Source organism: Furipterus horrens, unplaced genomic scaffold (assembly GCF_987537825.1).
Source record: "Furipterus horrens unplaced genomic scaffold, mFurHor1.1.pri manual_scaffold_11, whole genome shotgun sequence".
Taxonomy (NCBI): Eukaryota; Metazoa; Chordata; class Mammalia; order Chiroptera; family Furipteridae; genus Furipterus; species Furipterus horrens.
The window spans coordinates 66,791,717-66,810,247 of record NW_028327181.1 but is presented as its reverse complement, the minus strand read 5'-3'; the positions used below and the strand labels follow the sequence as shown (position 1 = coordinate 66,810,247).

The window sequence follows — 18,531 nt, the reverse complement described above, 5'->3', positions numbered from 1 at the left end:
GGAGAGGACACTTCAGTGTCATCGCAAGATGTCGATTCAACACGGGAGGAGACAGATACTGTGTCACTCCCGAGTCGGACTGCACAGCCATTCTCGGCGGTGCAGATAGACTCTTAAGAAGCTACACCATCGTCTCTCGAGACGGACGGCTGCCGACGACGATAAAGATACAATAGGAGCAGAAAGAATAAACAGGATGATATGAGTTAGGTGTGGGGATCTGGGAAAGCCTGGGTAGGTGACAGGAAGGAAGAGAAGGTGCTCAGCATGAGGAATGATTCGGGGCCAAGGTCCTGAGGAAAGGTCCTGAGGCAGGTGGAAAGTTTTTCGCTTGTTGGAGAAACTAGATAAAGGTCCAGGCAGCTTGGTTCTGCCAAGCAAGGGAGAGGTACAGTAGAAGATGAGGTTGGAAAAGAAGGCTGAGGCCAAGGTAGGCAGGCTGTGGTGTCAATTCTAGGGTCAGCGTGAAGCCCCTGAAGGAGTTTACCTAAGGAATTGACATCTTGTTCTGGTTGGTTGGTTTTTGTTGAGGTATAACCTATAATAAAGTGCATAATTCTTAAGGGCACCTCAAAGCTTGATGTATATACTCTGATGAGGATACAGAGTATTTTAATCACATTTGCCCTGTCAGGAACAGATTGAAGAGAGTGTGGAAATGGGAAGATTAGTTAGAAATGTTTGCATGAGTTTAGTAAGAGACGGTCATGGCCTGAGTGTGGTGGGCGGCAGCCGAGGTGGAAAGAAGTGAAGAGATCTGAAATGAATTTGGGATAGAATCAAAAGGGATTTGCTAATGGAATGGATATGTGGAGTGAAGGAAAAGGTGATGATTCCCAGGTGTGGGGCTTGAGCAGTGTGATAAACACTGGTGTCAGTTACAGAGATGGAGAAGATAAAAGAGGAGGGCAGGTGTTTTGGAAGAGAATTCCATTCTGGTCACGTAAAGTTGTAAATACCTGTGAAACATGCAAATGGCGATGTCGAATAGATGGGACTGGACCAATGATACAAATCTGGGCGTCATCAGCATAGGAAGGTGATTCACAAATCAGCAGGAATGGGTACAATTAGGAAGAGGTGTTCCAAACCCAACACCAAAGACATTCTAATATTTAGAATCTGATAGTAGAGAACTGACAAAGAAATCTAAAAAGGAGAAATCTGAGAAACAGGAGGGTATGATTCTGGGGAAGCCACGAAGGGAGACAGTGGTCTGATCCGCTGTGCACAGTCCTGGGGAGAGTGTTACAAGGAGATGTTGTGTCCATTGCATTAGATGGCGTGGAGATCATCGTGACCTTGAGGAGTCAACGCACTGGAGCAGGGGGGTATCAGCTTGATTTAAACAGGTTGAAGAGTGAATAGAAATTAGTGGACAGCATTTTTGATGGCATTGAAGGAGCAATTTAGCACTGAAAGAGAACAGACACAGGCTAGAAGCCAGAGACTCATTTGGTAGAGAGATTTTTTAAGATGAGAGATATTAGAGCTTAATTGTTTGCTGATGGCAATTCTCCAAGGTAGAGACATGAATTCAGAAGAGGGCAGACAAAGGCGAAGAATCCATGACCTTGAGAGTGTGAAGGGGGAATGGATTCAGAGCAGAAGTGAAAGATATGTATAAATGTGGATGAGTCTAGACATATGCAGATGAAAAGATGAAGAAGTTAGTACCCATTGTTTTCTATTTCTTTTTGAATGAAACAAGTTTCCTGTGAAAGTGGAAAAGGGGCGGGAAAGGTGCAAAGATAAGAGATGAAGTCTAAGGGAGTGAGAGAGTAAGACGGGGATCCTTAGGGACATGTGATGAGTGCTTGTTTAAGGTCTGTGATCGTGAATTGAGAGCAAAGCCAGCTTTGCCGTGTGACCTTCTCCAGCCGCATGCCTCTGCTGTGGAGAATGCAGGGCTGGAGCTGTGCTGAGTGAGCTAGGAAGGAGAGGGGCGCAAGGGAGCAGCTCCGTGAGGGACGCTGCATGTCTTGATGTCCACAGGAGACACAGAAGATGTGGGGAAGAAGGGGTTTTCTCCCTCCAGCACCCTTTGGTGTGAGCTGAGCTGTGAGGGCGCTTGCTGAAGCAGCAGTGGTGACACCCAGTGACTGCTCCTTGAAGTGTAACCTCTTGGTGTTGTAAGCTGTTAGGAGACCTGGAAGCAGCCTTGTATGATAAGCAGGGCGTGTTCTGCTCCACTTAGGAGGCACTCAGCCCTCCCCGATTCTCCCCATAGTTGTTTCTCGCAGGATTCTGTCCCACTGGCCCTGGACCTCCTGTGGGGATGGAGGGGCTGCTGCTCAGGTGGGTGACTGGCAGCAGGCAGTCGGGCACTGAAGGCAATCTGCAGGGCTGTTAGCCCAGATTGGGCTTCTCTGCTATGTTCCTGCTATCCTGGGGACCAAGGACAAGCATCCTGGGATGGCTTTGGGATTCCAAGGCCCTGCTGAGGTGTAGACAATAGCCTCTTCCAGCCCACAATTATCCTTGGGAATTGTCATCCAGGTTGACTCAAGAGCTGAGTGAGGACTCCTCTCTCTCCACCTGCTCCCTAGAGTCATGGTCCTCTGGGATCTGAGAGGGTCCTGATGTCTCTGGCTCTGTCTAGGTGCCTCCTGACTCAAGCACTGGGATCTGGCTAGAGGAAAACCTGGGCTTCTCCCCAAGTCCTGTCGCCCATCCTAGGTACTGAACTTGACTTCTGGGCCAAGGATTTGGGTGTCCCTTAGTTAGGGCCTGTCCCCTCCACAGGGAACTACAAAGAGGACCAAAATAGGATACCTAATCCCTTAGCAATGACCAAAGGTACGTTTATTGTTCTGACTAATAACCTTTTATCGACCTGCTGTTTATCTTTCACTTTAAGTGGTTAGCAAATAAGATTTTAAGTCTAAGCAGAAGAGGGAGAAATGAGGGTGTGTCGCAGATGCAGGAGCCCTGGAGTGGGAGAGGTGAGGAAGATAGTTTTTAAGGTGGTCAAGAAATGGAAGGAGACCCTCGACTCACCTCTAACCCTCTTTCCCTTTCTTATCTTAAAATCCCCAGTTTGAATTTGACTTTGAACTTAGGCGGAGCCTGGTATAGTGGCCATACTGAAATTGTGGTCAGGTAATCACTTGACCACATCTGTTTCCTCCTTTGCAAAATGGTGCTGGTAACATGCAGGGCACAAGGTTGAGGTGAAAGTCAAATTGATGTACATGAAAATTAATAATGTACACAAGAGTGTTTCTTACTCTGACATGGGGCTTTGGTTTCAGGTATTATTATTATTAGATATTTACACCAAGGTAGATTTTGTTAGTTTTAAGGAGAAAGACAAAAACTTTAATGGTGACTTCCAACCAAGATGGAGGCCTAGACAGACACGTTGTGTCTCCCTCCACAACTAAGAAGCAATACAACTACCTCAAAACTAGAGACAACCAGAAGTTCCAGAAAATCGAGCTGCATGGAAGTCCAACAAATATATAAAGAAGAAATACTCATCCAGGCAGGTAGGAGGGACGGAGGTGGGGCGGAGAAGATGCGGTGTGGTGGCGGCAGCAGTGGTGGCAGTGGCAGGCTGGCGGAAAGAGCAGTCACACATTTTTAAAAGTCAGGAGGGACACCTAGGGAGTGCTCCCAGCACCAAACCAGACTGCACAGTTCCAGCACTGGGGAAAATCAAGCCTCATTGCTTCTGACTGTGCAAACAAGTGGGGGTTGGGGTGGAGGAAGAAACTGCCAATCTCAGCAGAGTCCTCTTGTTTAAAGAGCCCCCACGGTCCTAGAACATCTGCAGACCCACCCACTCTGAGAATGACGGCCAGCGCAACAGCTATAGAGGCACCAGTCCCATATGGAAGTGGGAGAAGTGCTTGGAAAAGGGGCAAGTGCTAAGCAAGCAGCATTGTTCCCTCTCAGACTGCTCCCTCACATACAGTGCCACAACGTGGTGAAGCGGGTCGCCCTTTACTGATGAAAACCTAAGGCTCCATCTCTTACAACATAAAAGGTGCAACAGCTCTACCTAAGACACAGAGGCAAACAAACACAGAAGCCTGTCAAGATGAGGAGACAAAGAAGTAAGGCCCAAAAGAGGGAATGAATCAAGGTTGCAGTGGGAGAATTAAGTGTTGAGGAGATAGCCAATCAAACAGATGTAGAGTTCAAAATACTGGTGATAAAGATGCTCACAGGCTTGACAGATATGCTTAAGTACGACAAATGCAGAAGGGAAGAAGTAGAGGCTATGCTAAATGAAACTAAGAAAAATCCACACAAAATCAGTGGTGAAGGGAAGGAAACCAGGGTTCAAATCAATGATTTAGAACATAAGGAAGAGAAAAAGAGTCAACCAGTGCAGAATGAGGAAACAACAATTGGAAAAAACGAGGAGAGGCTTAGGAACCTCTGGGACAACTTTAAATGTGTCAACATCCAAATCATAGAATGCCAGAAGGAGAAAAGGAAAAGCAAGAAATTGAAAGCTTATGTGAAAAAATAAGGAAAACTTCCTAAATTTGGTGAAGGAAATAGACATACAAGTCCAGGAAGCACAGAGCATCCCAAACAAGCTAAACCCACAGAGGACCACACCAAGATACATCATAATTAAAATGCTAAAGGTTAAAGATAAAGAGAGAATCTTAAAAGCAGCAAGAGAAAAGCAGAGTTATCTGCAAAGGAGTGCCGATAAAACTATCAGCTGATTTCTCAAAAGAAACTTTGCAGGCAAGAAGGGATTGGCAAGAAGTATTCAATGTGATGAAAAGCAAGGACCTACAACCAAGATTACTCTATCCAGCAAAGCTATCGTATAGAATGGGAGGGCAGATAAAGTGCTTCCCAGACAAGGTAAAGCTAAAGGAGTTCATCATCACCAAGCCATTATTATATGAAATGTCAAAGGGACTTATTTAAGAAAAAGAAGATCAAAACTATGAACATTAAAATAACAACAAACTCACAACTATCAACAACTGAATCTAAAAAATAAAAAAAAATTCAACTAAGCAAACTAGAATAGGAACAGAATCATAGGTACGGGGATCATTTGGAGGGTTATCAGCTGGGAGGGGGAAGGGGGAGCAATGGAGAAATGGTGCAGGGATTAAGAAGCATAATTGGCTGGTACAAAATAGATAGAGGGAAGTTAAGAACAATATAGGAAAGGATGAAGCCAAAGAACTTACATGCACAACCCATGGACATGAACTAAGGGGGGTGGGATTGCTGGAAGGAAGGGAAGTACTGGGCAGAGGGGAGCAAAGGGGAAAAAATTGGGAGTACTATAACAACATAATCAATAAAATACACTTTAAAAGAAAAAGAAAACTTTAATGGCAATGAAATTCCATTAGAGGCAGGGAGTCCCAGTCACTGGTGGATCCATCAGAGACAAGGTGATGGCTGATGTCCCTTCCAAGGCTGAGAACGCCCAGAGGGAGGAAGGTATAAGAAGCACACAGACAGGGCTTGGAGTTAGAGAGACTTAGGATCACATCCAGCTCTGCCAGTTACTAGCTGTGGCTCCTCTGACAGGTCATTAAACCTCCCAGAATTCTCCATGTACCTGCATGAAGCACAGGTAATTGGTACCCCCCAGGCTAGTGAGGCAATTAGATGAGGTGCCACTTGTAAAGCACCTAGAACAGAGTAGGCACTCAGTGAATGAATCTTGAAAACCCATTCATTCAGGTCAAAATCCAATATATTAGGGCCTAGGCACCGTGCCAGGTGCTGGGTGACATTGCACACCTTTCAGACAGACGATTCTAGTTCACATCCCAGCTTTACCACTTCCCCGCTGTAGAAATGTATTTAACTGCTTTATGTCCCAGTTTCCTCATATGTGAAGTGAGGGAGAATAATGCCTTTATTAAGGGATCATCATAATAATCATGGACTCCATGTAAAGTACTTAGCATGGTACTGGCACATAAAAAAAGTCTAAAAAGTGGCAGCACTTGTGATTGATAGAATCCTGTGGAAACTTCTAAAAGGAGCGTTGCTGGTGGGTCAGAGTTAAAGCTGGAGACCCACATGACTTTTCCTTATGGAGAACATTAAAGCTGTTCTTAAACCAGCCTTATCTGCATTACATAAAGTAAGGGATGATACTTTCCTTTATACATACCTGTCCGTTACTCCCAAAGAACTTAAAGCAAGAGAGTTCCATTGACTCTGAAGAGGGGGGTGAAATACTAGAAGGGGCAAGAGCAGGAGGCTGTGAAGTCTGTTTTGAGATCCCTTTCAGAAGTCTTTTGAAGATTTTAAGGACTTTTGCCAAAAGTATATTCCCTTGCTGCCTCTGATTGCCCAGGCGTACACACCCTCTGTCCCCTGGGGGAATCCCTGTTTATGGTCTCTGTCCACTGGTCCAGTTGCCTTCACTTTGGGGAAATGCAAAACTGACCTTCATCCCCAGTGGGGATCCTGGCCCACCCTGAGCTGCTAGCTGCAGCCCTTCTCCAACCTTCTTTCTCCCCGCTCCCTGGTCCTGCCCCTCGCTCGCTTGCTCCGGTCAGCCGCAGCAGTTTTGAGTGTGCTGGCTTTCGCTCCTGCAAGGGGGATCGGCTTCACCAGGGTCTCTGTCCACACCCACAGCTCAGGGAAGGCCTGGCCTGCCTCACACAACCCTCCTGGTGGGCCCTTCTCCTTGGAAAGCCATTCACTAGCTCATAAAGTAAAAGGGCCCGAACACTTAAAACAAGCATGGACTCACTGTCAAGCCAGGGATTTAATATTGTGGCTCCTTCATTCAGGTCAGCCTTCCTTGCTTTCCAGTGCAGGTGCCTTGCCCTCTGTGTCTTTCCAGCAGCTTAACCCTTCTGCCTTAAACCTCCCATGGGTGCCACACCCAGCAGGCTCCTGGGTCCTGGGAAAGGGTCTAGAGTAGAATGACAGTGACAAAACTAAGCTTTATTGTCACTTCTTTCACAAGTGTTTGCTGAGCACCTACGAAGTACCAGGCACTGTTCTGGATACTGGGGGCTGGCAGAAAAGAAGACAGTGAAGTCCCTGGCCTCAGGGAGGGGAGAAGGAATAAACAAACATTTAGTGCATATTCAGGGAGTGATAAGTGCCATTAAAAAAAAAACACGCCAGGGCCAGGGGAGCAAGGATCATGGGAGATGCTACTTTAGATCGGTGACCAGGGAAGTGACTCGGTGAAAGTGACTCTTAAGCAGACACCTCAGCAAAGGGAGAGAGTGAGCCCCGGGAATAATGGTGGTAAGCGTCCCAGACAGAGGGCGCGGCATTGCCCTGAGGAGGGTGAGCTGGCCATGTGTGAGAAATGTCGAGGAGGCCCCGTATTTCTTTCCCGTGTCATACTGTAATGAGTACTTTTTAATTTTAATTGTGATAAAATAATATAACATAAACTTTGCCATTTTAACCATTTTAAACTCCATAGTTCACCCGCTTTAAGTATATGTGCGAACATGACCACCATCTATCTTCAGCACTTTATCCGCAGACTGAAACTCCGTACCCATTAAACAATAACTCCCCGTTCCTCTCTTCCTCTAGGCCCTGGCCACCCTCATTGTACTTTCTGTGTGATGAGCACTTTAAATGCATCACCTAATTTAACTTCCAGAACACCTGTAGGCTGGCCATAGGTTTTACTGCCGTGCCCATTTGTGGACGAGGCAGACCTTACGTGGTTTTCCTGGCTCAGGCTCCCCCTCCCGCTCCACCGCATGGGACTTGGACGCTCCAGAGGACTTACCTTGATTCTTTGGAACAGCCCAACCCCTTCCCCGCATGCCCCGTTCCCAGGAGCCACCAGCTAGACCCAGCCTGGAGGAGGGCCTGCCTCTGAGTGCCTCGAAATCAGCAGGGGGCTGACCTTGGTAGCGCACCGACCTGCAGTCTTCCTGCAGTCGCAGCCGGAGGTGGATGAGCCCCACTGACCCAGGGCTGCGGGAGAGGGGCTCCGGCTAGCAGCCCGGGCCCTTGGGCGGAGCGCCGGGCCGGCAGGGGGCTTGGGGCGCTGGTCGCCTTTGTTGCGGCCACAGTGCCCGCGCAAGGAAAGCGCAAGCTCTCACAAATTGGAGAAAGTTGGAGCCGGTGGCCCGGTAGCCCCCGCGCTGCGCACGCCCAGGTGGTGGGGGTCCCTCCCTTTGTTCTGCGTGGCAGGGCAGAGGGAAGCGAGAAAAACTTATCCTGAAACACACGAAAAATAAAAAGGAAACACGCATACACACAAATCACTGAGAAAGATGGAAAACTCAGGAAGCTCGTACACACAGGGAAACACTCAAGCGCACAGGCAGGGAGAGGAAACAAAGGGGGTGCTCTAGGGGGCCATGGGCAGTGGGAGGAAAAGGATATTCTGAGAAGGGGAAGACACGGGGTGTGGGGGGGGGGGTGTCTCCGGAGTACAGAGGAAAACTGGAAAATGGAGAGAGAGAAACGAGAGGAGGAAAGGAAAAGGGCTAAAGGAGGTAGTGCTTTAAAAGGCACAGTATAAACACACATCTAGAGAAACTGAGGCAGACCCTGAGAATTAGCCCCACTGCTCCCGACATACACCATCGATCGGAGATACAGAGATGGAAGAGAGCCCAGCCTTCTTGCCCTTGTGGGCAAGTGATTCCAGGTGGGAGAACAGCAACGTGAGGACTCGGAGAAAGGTGTCCTTGGCACTAGGAGCCAGCCGAGTTGCCTCCTGGCCCACCCGGCGCACTCCTACTCATCCTTCAAAACCCAGCTCAGGCCTCACCTGCTCTGCGAAGAAGGCTTTCCCAGAAAATGCCATGCAAGCACCGTTACTCTGTTTGCTGTGTAGTTCTGCATGTGGCAGAGGCACGTGGAGTGGAAATGGTTTGTCTGCCTGTGTGCCTCTTCCCCTGGATCCTCAAGGTTTGAGGTCTGTGTCTTACTTATCTCCAGCCTCCAGAATCCAGCCCAGTGCTTGGTGCATAGTAGATGGTCAATAAATATTTACTGAAGGACAACCAGGAGTACTTGGACCCTCTACGACACGGGATATAGAATGAAATCCAAATAGAGGGGTCAGGGAGACTCCTCTGTCAAAGCATCCTTTTGGCAGGTGGAGAAGTTAAAACCCAGAGGGGAGGAAACTTACTTAAAGGGAGATGAGCAGGAGGCCTGCAACGAAAGAACGCTGTGACTACGTACTTCTCTGACGTGCCCTTGTCCCTCCAGCCTATGAGATTAAAACAGGCGTGAAAGAGCCTCCTGAATGAAAACAACAAATAGGTAGCAGTTTAACACCACTTGTAAGTTTCCAACACTGAAACTGACAACCAGAAGTTTTCCTAGAATATTTAGAACCATCTGTACCTCAGAGAAAGGAAAAAGGCAGTGAATGTTCACCTCAGGCTAAGGGCTTGCATTTTGCTTCCTGACGACATGAACTTGGACAAGTTTCTCAACCACCCTGAGCCTCAGGTTTTTCAACTACAAGATGGGGATTCTAAAACCTGGCTCGTAGGATCATTACAAGGGTTAACAAGCAAGAGCCTGGCACGGAGGAGACCCTCAGTAAATACAATCCTGCCCTCCTCCCTAGGAGGTGGGTATTCTTTCGTACCCTTGTAAATGTGAAGAGGGCAGTGCTGGTGAAAATGTTCCCTTTTCTTCCAGGACAAACGTCCATCCTGGTCCAACTGGGGAGCAAACTCTTTTAATAAAAGAAAAGCAAATTTGGGGCAGGACATAAATGCATGTTAATTCCGTTTAGGTCTTCAAGTCTCTGCACGTGATTTGGGGCAACCTAACTTCCCCTCTCAACCCCCACCTCTCAGCAGATAAGACCTCACTCCCCACTCCATCTTGCAACCTCTTTACCGGGCCTGCTCTGCCCTGTGTCTTTCAAGCTTCAGCTGGTCTCCCTCTCAACAAAGACCTTAAGAGTTTAAGAATGTTCATTAAGCCCCCCAAAATCCTGAGCTACCTCTGACTCTGTCACTGAACTAAGGAGAAGTGAGTCAGCATGTTCACCTAGCATGAACGTGTGGCTGTCTCTCCAAAACTGGCCACTTCACTTAGCATTTGGACAAGCCAAACCTTTCCAACCAAACTCATTTACAGGAGTCAGGGAAAGGACAGACAGGATTTGACCAATTCCACATTTTTTCTAGCATAACTTTTTCAGAACTTTGGCACCTGCTGCAGCTGTGCACAGGTGGGCTTTCACAGCTGGCACAAAGAAGGAATGAGCAGAAAATGGACGTGAGCAGAGACCCCTGGAGCTGGATTTCACAAAATTATTCTATGCCTGTGGCAATTCGGGGGGCTGAGGAGACCTGCAGATACAGAAGCAACTGTAGCCTCATTTTGCAAACGTCCCCGTGGCCTGGCTCTGAAGGAATGAGAGACCCCTGAGTTCCCTGCACTGGGAAATGCATGCACAATGGCCTCTTGCTGCCTCTGGGCCCCAGCTAGCACCACTGCTGAATCTCACTCATTTCTGACCAGAACAGAACTGCATGATGCTTTTTGTTTAAAAAAGAAAACCCCCTCCTGATAATGGCTCTGAGTGACACCTTGGGGTGGGGAATTGGACGTCCAGCCTCCTTGAACCTGCTCTGCACTCCTTAACTGAAAAGGAAGCGGCTCACTAGGCTAATGTCACCATTATGAGTGATTTGTCTTTAGTGTCATTCAGACTTTATGGTGTCCTCTCAAAAGGAACTACATCCAGTAAAAGAGGCCCAACACAAAGTGATTGGTGGGCCAAACAATACCCAGCTCAACCCACCTTAGAGGGAGGAGGGTCAAGAAGTAGCTGTAAGAAGGCTTCCCAGCACCAGGCGGGAGTATCTGGCAAGACTCCCTCACTCCACCAGCATTTTCCATGTGCTCACTGTGTAGCAGGCACTGTGCTAGGCACTGGGGGTTCATATATCAAGAAGACACGCTCTCAGGGGGCCTCGGAGTCTAGTCAGGCAGAGGTGGGCAACAGGCACACACACCAGACCCTGGGCAGTAGAAGCTACAGTGAAGGGCATGAGGCACAGCTCGCCCATTAGAGAAGAGCGTCTGTCTGCCAGGCCGGGCCCGCAGGTTTGGGCTGAAGCCCTGAGAGGCAGGTGGAAGGTGACTGGCAGCCAGGTTTGCAGAAGAGACTCCTGAGCAAAAGCTTGGAGGCAGAGGAGAACTTGGAGGGGTTGGAGAAGTCACCGTGAGGAGGTCAAAGCGAGACAAGACTGGCTGAAAGAAAGGAATCTCCACTCAAAGAGCAGAGAATGGTGCCCCAGGAAGACAGAGCAGCAGGGGAAGGCCCTGTGCTGAGGACCAGCTGGTGGCCTGCAAGGGGAGGGTCTGTTACCTGAGGGGCAGGGAGTGGGGATGGGAGGCGGTAGGCACGTGTGAAGCAGCATGCTGCACTCTGAGCCAGATGCAGGGACAAAAACCAGCTCGAGCAAACGTTTCTGAACAGTTGAGTAAGGAATGTGCAGGACCTTGGGTCGTGAAAGAACTTGGGTACCAAGCTGCGAAGCTTGGCCTTTGATCCGAGAGTGAGGAAAGCCACTGGGGCCAGGATGCAAGGGAGTAACGGGGGGGGGGGGGGGAGCTCACTCTGAGGTGGGGGGTCGATGGCAAGGGTGCATTATGAGGCCACAGCAATGGTCCTGGGGAAACGGTGATGGGGGCTTGCTCTAGAGTTAAGGTATATGGGATGGAAAGAAGGGACAGTTCCCGGAGATATTAAAAAGGTAAACTAGACAGGACATAGTGACCGATGAAAGGTGGGGTGAGAGAATGACAAGGGAGCAGGTTCTTCAGGACACTCCTGGTTACTCTCCCCAGCCTGAGCACGTCACTTAGGAGCTGGACTTCCAGGTGGGCTTCAGACCCTTCAACCCTCGTGCACAAGGTAGGGCTCCCTGGCTTTGGCCTGGGCGCACTCCCCTGCATACACCTCTTCCATTGACACCTGCTCCTGGTCACCCACACAGCCCAGGTCCAGGCCTGAACCCTGCCCAGCCCCACTTAGGGACCCTGAGGCAATCATGCCAGCCCAGAGCCTCCAAGTCCTTCTGACAACTCTCCTTGTGATTCCAAAGACCTCATTTCACCTGTTCCTGGGCCAGTGGGACCCAGTGGAGCGATCAGGAGGTTGCAGAAAACAGAAGTCCAACATGAAGTTGAAACAGAGGGTACAAATCATACAGCGATGGTGGGCCCTGAGGATCTCACCAAGCGAGATAGAGAGAAGACTGTGTGTGGCCCAAACAGCCACGTCCCAGTGACTAAGAGCACACATGGGGTTATTTTGACCTGAGCGCACACTTATCTCCTCTGAGTCTCTGTTTCATTACCTGTAAAGTGGGGATAATGACGCACCTCCATCAAGGTTATTGTTTCAGGGTCGAACTTAGATAAGGCATAGCACACGGCAGGCACACAAGTCTGCCTTAATATGGAAAAGAGACGAGTATCCCCCTACCTATGACCTAATGAGTCATTGATCAACCCATCCCCAACTCCAGCGAGGAGCTGGTCCCCCATCACTGTCCCCTTGTGTGAGCAGCCCTCAAGGGCTATCATCCCCCTGCCTGGGAGGCAAGAACTCCGCTAAATGCAGAGCCAAACGCCAGGGTGGGACACAGGTGGGGACGGGAGTGGCCTGACAGTGGACCAGCAGTGGAAGGACGCTGTGGATGCTCAGCCACCCCTCAGGTAGGACCAGGGTATGAGGAGATGGCAGGTTAACGGGGAGGGGTGGTCCACCTCAGAGCCCCTCTTCTCCCTGGGGGTCACCAGCCATGCCTCGGTCAGCAGTTCAGTACTTGCAGGGTTCTCTGAGGCCTTTCCAGAAGAATCTACAATGATCCTGAGTCTCCTGCCACCTTTCTTCTTCACACTGAGTCCATCCCTAGGGCCCAGGACGCTGAGCCCCAGGTTAACGGGAGCCAGCGCTGCTGCTTCTGAGCGTCCCCCGCACTGAGGAAGGCGGAGAACTTCGGGTGGCTGCCTGAAAGCCACCCGTGCCCTCCCCCCCACACGCCGCCCTCCCAGCAGTGGGTCACAATACATATGGCGGCTCTTACCCAGAATGTGACAGCCACCGTCACTATCAGTGGCACATGAATGTCCTGCTGCTGGATGACATGGAGCAGCCAGGGGAGCTCCCTAGCTGACGTCCCCAGTGGCCTCCCCAGTCACCGCGCACCACCCCTTGGCAGCCACCAGTGTGTGAGAATCACCAGCCTGAGGCCCAAGGCACGGTGGCCAGAGCCACAGAGAGTAAGAGCCCTCTCAAACAAGCCAGAGGTGCAAACTCCAGACCCAGGAAGGAGTGCCAGATAAAATGTAGGACACTTAGCTAAGTGTGAATTTCAGGTACACAGCCAATCATTATTTAATGGAAGTATGGGACGCACGCATAGTAAACTGTGTAGTGTATCCAAAATTCACCTATAACTTGGGCATCCTGTTTTTGTTATCATTATTTTCTGTTGTTTGCTTCTTTTGCTAAATCTGGCAAACTTGCATTCAGGTAAAGAATCTAGGAAACTGCCAGTGTGCTCAAGGGAGGCACTGAACCCCCACCTCTCGCCCCCAGGAAGGGAGGCCCACCTTCCATGGTAGGCGTTTAGGAGCCTCCATGAGACCCAGCCCAGGTGGACAGGGAAGCAACTCTGAGATGCTCTGGACTCAACAAGCTAAACACAGTAAGAGCTGAGAAACACACTTACATAAACTATTCTTTATTTATTGGCTTGTCATCCTCCTGGGCCAGGACCCAGACCACATCTCCCAGCCTGCAGGGCACGGCCTGGCCCATCCACATGGGATCCTAGAAGTCACAGCCATCCACCCAGTCGCTGAGGTCCCGGCCCTGGCAGTGATGCCTCCAGGCCTCCCTGAGGATGCAGAGAGGGGAAGAGGAGACCCAATCAGCGGCAGCCTTCAGGCCCTGCTCAGAGGAGAACAGGAAGGAGACAGGCGCTCTAAACCACAAGCGAGCAGAGGAAAGGGGTTAGCAAGGAAAAGAGAGAAAAAGGAACTGTGTTCCCCAGCAAAGAACCCCCTAGGAGAACTTAAAACGGAACAGAATGGTCCTTAACAATAGTGCTCTACATAGCCTGCTCATTTTCCCAATGGGGTTACAGAGTAATTTGCTCAAGTTCACTCAGAGGTCAGTGGCAAAGGCCTGGAGTCCTGGGGTCCAGTCCAAAGCTCTTTTCCTACAGCCTGCTGCTTCTGCAGACAACAATGCCACTTTACGTGCGCATGGCCCTTTACGCTCCACACAGCACGGTCACAGCCTGTCCCCCAGCAGCCCCGTGAGGTAGATGGGGCAGATACTATGTTCCCTGCATTCTGATGGAAAACTGAGACCGACACACACTGACTTGCCCAAGGGCCACACCTGGTGAACCACAGAACTGCGCCCACACCCAGCTCTCCTGAGTCTTCCAACTGCCGGTGACCGGAGCTTACAGACCCAAGACCACTGCCTCGTTTAGCGTCCCACTGGCATTGTGAGGAAGACAAGAAAGATCCTGGGGTCCTGGGGTCGCATGGTCCCTGTTCCCAGGGGTCCCAAATTTGATAACTAGTATCCACCCTGCTGGCAATGTCAAAGGGCCCAATGACCTGAGCGTCTGTAAGGGACCTCTACCGCCCTATCAACGAGGGTGGTCCACGGGGGTCATTGTCTGTTCCGTTAGACTGTGGGCCCCTGAGGGCAAGCACAGGGGTCTCAGCCATCTCAGGAGCCCAGCGCCCAGCACAGGGCTGTCCTCCATGTGAGCATGTGGAAGGAGTAAGCTGCATGCTTTCCACATTCTGGGACCAGCTCCTATCGCCTTGGCCGCCTCTGAGGGGGTCTACAGTCGAGTCCACACCAGTGTACAAAAGAGAGCTGTTCATTGATTGAACCCAAAGGGACCAGTGTCGTCCATCCCAGGGTGGTACCCCGAGGCCTCGAGCCCTTGGACTCCCCCTGAGCCAGGGTCACACTTCCTGACACACGTGCACTATGTCCTGCTGAGCTGCCTCACCCCACATCCCGTTCCCGGGGCTTCATCTGCTCTCAGACCAGCAGGTCTCCAAAGCCATAGCCACTGTCAAGGCCCACCTCAGGCCTGCTCTCTATTCACAGCCCTGGTCACCTCCCCCTCCCCCTCCCTGACCACAGAGCTCCCGTCCCTGGTCCTCCTCACAGCCCCTCATTCCCAACCCTTCTGCCGCCTGCCACCTGGGGAACTGTCCTGGTCCGGACCCACAGCTCTCAGCCGGGCTCCTGTAAAGGCTCCTCCACGGGTCTCCTGCCTCTCTTCTTCCCTAGACATTTCCTGCCTTCCAGTCACTCCAGCAGCCTGTCCCTGTCACACCAACCACCTGGAGCATCTTACCTTCCCCACAGGCTGCCCCCTGCTGGTCTCGCATCCAGAAATGAGAGTAAAGGAGGCTGGAGACTCTGAAATTCCCACCAGAAGAGGCTGGGGAGCTGTTGGGCCTCTGCCTAGGGGACCCTCTGTGGACCACAGGTCCAGTCTGATGCCCATCGATGCTCACCCCAACGCCCTGCCTGGGAGCAGGGCTTCCCATCATGTGGGAAGATGAGGGAAAGGCGAGGGCTGGCGGGGGAGGCTCTGGCAAGCCCACCCTGCTCCAGCAGGGGATTTACTGTTTCGTCTGTGCACACCGTGGGCATTATATAAAAGGTAGGTGGACAAAGGTGCCACCGTTCAAACGCTAACAAAAGGTTTGCTGGACCCAGACCTCATGGACCTGGAGGCAGGCTTCCCAACAGATCAAAGCCTGGGAGAGCCCGGCCGGGCCCCACGCCCCCTTGTGAGTGGCTTATCCTCCCTGACACTCGTGTGTGGTCAGTAAGCTCTTCAGTGGTAGACACCTCTGCCCCCGGAAGGTGTGAGGATGAGACTGAAGCCATGAGAGGGTGGCAGGGACACAGCGGGCTCTCAGAAAAGGTGAGTCCCTCTGCTGCCCATCAGTCCTGGCCACCTCCCCTGCGGGGCTCCAGCCCAGTTACTCACCAGCTGCTCAGGCCCTGGTTCCCCTGACTTATCTTCATGGCACAGATAACAGAATCCTTGAGGTTAGGATCCAGTAAGTCTAGGGTGTGAGGCAGAGGAACACCGTGAGGGAGCAGGTCATACATGAAGAATATGTGTGTGTGTATTTCTCTCTGTGATGCGCACCCCCCCACCCCACACACACACAGACACACACACACTTCCATTCTAAGCCCAGCTCTGTCTCTTGACCTCTCTGGAAGCACAGGTCTTGCTCTTACCACTTTCATCTCTTATCAGAAGCAATTCCCAGTCCATTCCTTTAGCTCTCAGAATAGCTTCCCCTCTGGGACTCCAAACTGATTGATGGAGGGCCCACCCTGATCATTGTCCTTTCCCTCTCTCCTTGGTAGGACCAGCAGGATGTAAGGAAATCCCCACCCAGAGAAAAAGGCAAGAGGAGCAAACAAAACGGGAAAGAAGCAAAGGTCGGTGCAGAGGCCTGGCCTGGCCAGCCCCAGGCTCAGGCCAGCCTACCAATGCAGTACATCCGGCACATGTTGGTGGCATTTTCAGTGAGACTTTTGCACCACTTCCGGCTATTGATCTGGAAGATGCCATTGTTGGTGCTTCCATCAGGTTCATAGTCCACAGCATCTGCGTTGAAGCCACTTGCAAAGTAAGCTAGACAGATCCCTGCATAGGGTGGAGACACAGACCTGTGGGTCACACATGATGGTCAAGGCCAACCCAGAGCAGAGTGTTCATGGTGCGGGTCCCACACATTAGTGCCTTTGGGCTCCAACTCCTGCTGGCAGGTGATCAGGGCAGGTGCCCTCCCTCCTACTTGACAGACTAATCCACCGAGGCCCAGAGGGACAAACTGACTTCTCAAGGTTACATGAAGCTACCAAATGGCAAGCCTCAAGCCCGGACCTCAGGCCTCCTGCCCCTACGCCAGTGATCTTCCCCTTGTCTCACTGCCCTGCACAGTTCGAGGCCCAAGAGCTGACTGTGGAATGAATGAGCGAGCGAGTGAGAACTCAGTCTTCGGAGGCGAGACTAGGAGTATGCAGGTGGGACCTGCGAGGGGGCTAGAACTAGAGGAAACAGAGTCCCTGAGTGGCTGTACCTCATGGCTTCCCCAAACTGCCACCGTGGAAAAGTTTGGTAGTGTGGTTTACACAGTTTGCCCCGAACATCAATGGGAAGGCCTGATCATAAGGCGAAGATTAGGACTGGGGTATAAACTGTTCTTTTCCTTTGAATCCCAACTTTAGCTGTTTAGGAAATGAAAGGGGATTCTCTTCCGGCTGCCTGTTGCCTGCCTGCTATATATTTCACTTGGTGCTGGGTGTTCTCTACCTGTGATCCCATATAAACCTTGTTTTACTATTGAGAACCCAGGATCAGAAAGCTTCTGAGGCCACACGCCTTGAGAGACGGGGAGGAGGGAAAGGAGGAAGGGGACGGTGCCTGTGGGAATGGGCCAGCCAGGAAGAGGGGTACTCACAGTCAGCCAGGCTGTAGCCCCGGTATCCATTCAGGCCAAAATCCTGTAGCACTCTAAACAGCTCACAGCGACTGTAGACCTTGGCTTGGCCTGGGGTGAGCAGACAGCTTAGCAGAGAGGTCAAGGCCAACCACAGGATCCCGGGTGGGCACAGCTGCCTTCTGGGAGCCTGGCCCCCAGCTCCCATGCTGGCAACCACACTGGCTCAGAGCTGGGCTCTGGGATGGCAGGCAGCTCAACAGCCACAGCCGTCACCTCATGCAGTCCACCCCTTAGGAGAAGGAGAGACACCAGGCCTGAGTGTACCTGAAAAATGGGGGGAGGCTCCAACCCTGCCATCCTGCCCCCTGATGGAGCCTCAGCCACATCCAAGGGGTCCTGGGGCCAGCACCTCTCCCTTCCACCACACTGCTTCATTCCACCTTGTCCCAGAAGCTGAGGGAAGAGGTGGGGACATGGGGGAGAAGACAAACACACTTGGAGCTCCATACTACATGCCAGCACCATGCTACATGCCAGCGCCATACTACATGCCAGGCAGTATTGCATCCTGAGACCCAGTCTTCATAACTAAGAAGGGGCCAAGTCACGCCCACCGCCCCTTCTATACCATTATCTTGCAAGAGTCCTTTCTCCTTTGAAGCTCAGCCCATTTGGCTTGCCCTCCACATGTCTGCTCACTGGCTCTGGAGGTCAGTCCCTGATGTCACAAAGGACATCGCATCTACTTATGATGTCCACCTGCACTCTGACTCAGCCACGACTCCTGTGGCCTTGTCACCCCTGCATTCATCATCATCCCACATATATCCGACGTGGTGACCTTCCATTCTCTCCCTGACCACCACCTCTGCCAAATGTTTTCACGTCTCTCATGGCCTCCACTCCAGCACACTCGCCCTCCACCTTCATGGAGTCAAAAAAAAAAAGTGGCACAGCCTTAAGAACAGGTGTCCCTGCAAATGTATGACCTCTACCATTTTCTCATCTCCCATTTGTTTTTTCAACTCAGTGAAGTTTAGCTTCTCTCTACCACTCTCTGGAAACTGTTCTGCTGGGTCCATGGACCCT

The 18,531-nt window shown here is 51.1% G+C and overlaps 1 protein-coding gene across 1 annotated transcript; it reads right to left on the bottom strand.

Annotated features, from left to right (window-relative positions):
* Positions 1-13,659: 13,659 nt before the first annotated feature.
* On the bottom strand, positions 13,660-18,327 carry LOC149998106 (sperm acrosome membrane-associated protein 3-like). Its single transcript, XM_090291414.1, has 4 exons — positions 17,461-18,327; positions 16,485-16,643; positions 15,969-16,047; positions 13,660-13,826 (listed from the first exon to the last, which is right to left on the bottom strand). Exons 1-4 carry the CDS (start codon positions 17,645-17,647, stop codon positions 13,760-13,762), a joined length of 492 nt encoding a protein of 163 aa, XP_090147540.1. The 5' UTR covers positions 17,648-18,327; the 3' UTR covers positions 13,660-13,759.
* Positions 18,328-18,531: the final 204 nt, after the last annotated feature.